Raw genomic sequence first — 3,793 nt, forward strand, 5'->3', positions numbered from 1 at the left:
TTTTTTTTGAGTGGCTTGTCTCACTTAGTATAATGTCCTCAAGGTTCATCCATGTTGTAGCAGGTGACAGGTTGAATAATATTGCTTTGTATGGATAGACCCCATTTTCTTTATCCATTCATCCATCAATAGACATTTGGGTTGCTTCCACCCATCTCGAGAGTCTTCATCACACCTACAAAGTCCTTTTTGCCATGTAAGGGAACACATTCACAGGTTCTGGGGATGAGGGTGTGGACACCTTTGGGGCCACTGTTCAGAACACCACATAATTCCATGGTATTATCATCTCTCTCTGGTGGCCCCTTCCTTTATGTCTAGGTACTCCAGTGCTTTCCAGTTGGAGCTGCTGGTCTGAACACGTTGCTGTTCACATCTTTTGGTGGATGGACACACATATTTCTGTGAGGCACTTGCCTAGGAAGAAAATGGCTGGGTCAGGAAATGCTGCCAAACCATTTCCCTGAGTGGTAGATCCACCTTCCCTCCAGTGAGTGAATGAGGACTTCAGTTACCCACAGCAATCCACAAACACTTGGTATTTTCAGATTTTCCCATTCTTGCCAGTCTGGTGGGCATGTTGTGGAAATTCATTCTGGTTTTGCACTGGCATTTCACCTTTTCGTGCATTTATTGGGAACTTGAATATCCTTTTTTGTGACGTGTCCCTTCAAGTAGATTGCCCATTTTCCCTTCAGGTTGTCTGCCTCTCTTACTGGTTTCTAGGAATTCTTCACATTTTCTGCAATGAGTCTTTTTTTGACATATGCAACACGAGTGTCACATCCTTTTCGGAATCTCCTTTTCACTCTCTTCATGGTGTCTTTGGATGAACAGATGTTCTTAATTCTAACGAAGTTCTGTTTTTCAGCCTTTTTCCTTTATGGTTGGTGCTTTTTTTTTTTTGTCTTTTTTCGTGACCAGCAACGGATCGCAACCCTCAGTGTCGCGCCAGTCCGTACTGGACTGGGACCGGCAACGGGATCGCAACCCTCGGTGTTGCACCTGCACCTCGCTCAGCCAGTGAGCGGGAACCGGTCTGTATGTGGGATCCGAACCCTCGGCGGGAGTGCCGCCGCGCTCCCAAGCAGCGCACTGTAGCAGTGTGCCACCGGGCCGGCCCTATGGTTGGTGCTTTTATGTGTCCTGTTTAAGAGGTCTTTACCCACTCAAGTTCATAAAGAATGTTCTACATTTTCTTCTACAGCTTTGCCCACTTTTCACATTTAGATTTACAATCCATCTGGAATAGATTTGCATGTGTGCTGAGTTTAGGAGCAACACTGTTTTTTTTGGTTTTTGGGTTTTTTTTGCTGTGGATAATACTTGGACCCTGTACCATTAACTGAAGACTTGTTCTCCCACACAGTGTTGCCTTTGTTGGGAGGCAGGTAACAGAAGGCATGGGTCTATTTCTGGACCGTCTTTGTTCCATTTGTCTAGTTGTCTGATCTTCTCATGCTTGTTTCTGCTCTGAGGGGGTCCTAGGGGCCTGACTTGGGAAGCTTCCCTCCCAGAGGCTTATGGCAGCTGCTGCTGTGTAGAGCAGCCCCAGTCCAGTGCCATGCGAGGCTCCTCAAGGGTGCTTGCCTAGGGTGGAGCTGTCAGACTCAGTTTCTCCACTTCTTATCTTTCAGGGATCAGCTGTGTTGCCACAGGGATCTGCCTCCCCACCCCAGGAGTGGCCAGTCCCTGGCTCCCTGGCCCTTCTGAGCCCCCGCTCCCGGCTCCAGCAGCCCCCGCTCCTGGTTGCTCCTGTCTGAGCCCCACCCCCAGCCACTGTAGGCTTGGCTCCTATTTGATTGGGAGAATGGTCCCAGAACACTCACCTTCGACTGTGTAATTTCCAAGGTTTAGGTGCTATGGAAAGAATCAAAGTTTACCTATCACATTGTCAAAAGTTAAAATGTTTCATGGTACCCAGTGTTGGTGAGTATATTAGTTTCCTGTGGCTGCCATAACAAAGTACCACAAACTGGGTAGTTTATTTTATTTTTTAATTTTTTTTTTTTAATTTTTTAAAAAAGTTGACCGGTAAGGGGATCTTAACCCTTGACTTGGTGTTGTCAGCACCACGCTCAGCCAGTGAGCGAACCGGCCATCCCTATGTGGGATCCGAACCCGGGGCCTTGGTGTTATTAGCACCGCACTCTACCGAGTGAGCCACGGGCCTGCCCGAAACTGGGTAGTTTAAAACAACAGAAATTTATTCCCTCACTATTCTGGGGGCCAGAAGCCCAAAATCAAGGTGTTGGCAGGGCTGCGTTCCTTCCGGAGGCTCTGGGGGAGCGTCCTTCCTTGTCTCTTGCAGATTCTGGTGGCACCAGGCGTCCCGGGCTTGTGGTTGCAACGCTGCAGTCCCTGCTTCTGTGTTCACGTGGCCTCCTCCCCTGGGTCTGTGTCCTCTTCTGTCTGTCTCAAATCTTTCTCTGCCTCTCCCTTATAAAGACACAAACTGGATTTAGGCTGACCTAGAGAACCAGGATGACCGCCTCATCTCACCATTCTTGTAAAGATGCTTTTTCCAAATAAGGTCACACTCAGAGGTCTGGGGAATAAGGACATGGATGTTCCTTTTGGGGGGTCACCATGCAGCCCAGGGGATTTGAGGAATCACTGGTAGCAGGAAGGCAAGTTGGAACAGCCTCTTGGGGGACAACTGGGCATTGTCAATAAAACTTTAAAACATACATACTCTCCGACTAGAAGTTCCACGTCTCAGAACATGCCCAGTGGGACCTGCGCAGTGCTCAGACACCTGCGCCGGAATGTTTTCTGGTGCTTGTGAGGCACGACGTCTATTTTAACATGAGAAACCAAAGCTCTGTCTTCAGGGTGGAGCCTGTTCGTGACGGAGCCCCGCGCCTCTCTTTTTAGACCTGGTGGAGATGCTGCTGCTGCAGAACGCCCAGATGCACCAGATTCTCGTGCAGAGCCTCATGCTCGCCGCGCTGCCACCCGCGCAGGTGAGCGCCAGGAGACCGCCCACCTCCGCCTACGCAGCCCGGAAGGCATTTCTGGCTGCGGGTCTGTGGTCCAGCGGTGAAGCCCCCCCAGCCCCCCCGCAACCCTCCCCCGGCCGCCGCAGCTGGGTCGCCTCTCCTGCCCCCGAGGCGTCCATCTTTGTCAGGTCTGCAGCAGGAGGCTTAAGAAGCCTGGAGAGCTCCCGCCGCGTCCCAGAGGGTCGCAGGTCTCGGGCCACACGAGTGTAGACCCCAGGCCAGCCTCCCGGGGGGAAGCCGACTGCGGCCCAGCGGGACTGGCCCCGGCAGGATCCGGCACAGGCCTGGCTGCCCAGTGTCCCCACCCGGGCTGGCTCTGGGGACATGCCCCACTGCGACCCCAACCCTCAGCGTGTTGTCTACGAGCCAGACCAGGACGGTAACTACACCCAGGGACACTCCCGCCTTTCCTGTAGGATGGCCGACGGCGTCCTGCCTACACTGGCCCCCGGCCTGTGAGCCCCTCTCTGTGTGAGCAGCAGGGTCTCCGGTCTTTGATCGCCTTCTGTGCTCACAGCCGGGAACCAGGTAAACTAGGTAAACCCGGACTCGACCATCCTGTGAAGTGCGAAGATCTCATCAGGAAAGAATTTAGGAAAATCAGGGCACAGGAACCACAAAGAAAAGACCAATAGCTCTAGCCACACAAAAATTTAGACATTCCTATGGGAAAATACCGTTAACACAGTCAAGTACAGTAACTGGGGAGACCCGTTTACCACGTGTGGAATGGGCTCCTCAATTGAAAGCAGCTGTGAGGTGATCCCTTTGGAGTTAAAAAAAAAAAAAAA

General features: G+C 51.6%; 1 protein-coding gene across 1 annotated transcript in view; it reads left to right on the top strand.

The window, feature by feature from the left end:
• The window catches only part of LOC103594726 (chromosome unknown open reading frame, human C21orf58), a 15,086-nt gene extending 11,293 nt beyond the window's left edge, over positions 1 to 3,793 (top strand). Inside the window, exons 6-7 of the mRNA XM_008577980.1 lie at positions 2,878 to 2,962; positions 3,145 to 3,793. Coding sequence (XP_008576202.1) covers positions 2,878 to 2,962; positions 3,145 to 3,385 — 326 coding nt within the window. The 3' untranslated portion in view covers positions 3,386 to 3,793. The remainder of the gene's footprint in view (positions 1 to 2,877; positions 2,963 to 3,144) is intronic.

The sequence above is a fragment of the Galeopterus variegatus genome, unplaced genomic scaffold, assembly GCF_000696425.1.
Source record: "Galeopterus variegatus unplaced genomic scaffold, G_variegatus-3.0.2 Scaffold1614, whole genome shotgun sequence".
Classification (NCBI taxonomy): domain Eukaryota; kingdom Metazoa; phylum Chordata; class Mammalia; order Dermoptera; family Cynocephalidae; genus Galeopterus; species Galeopterus variegatus.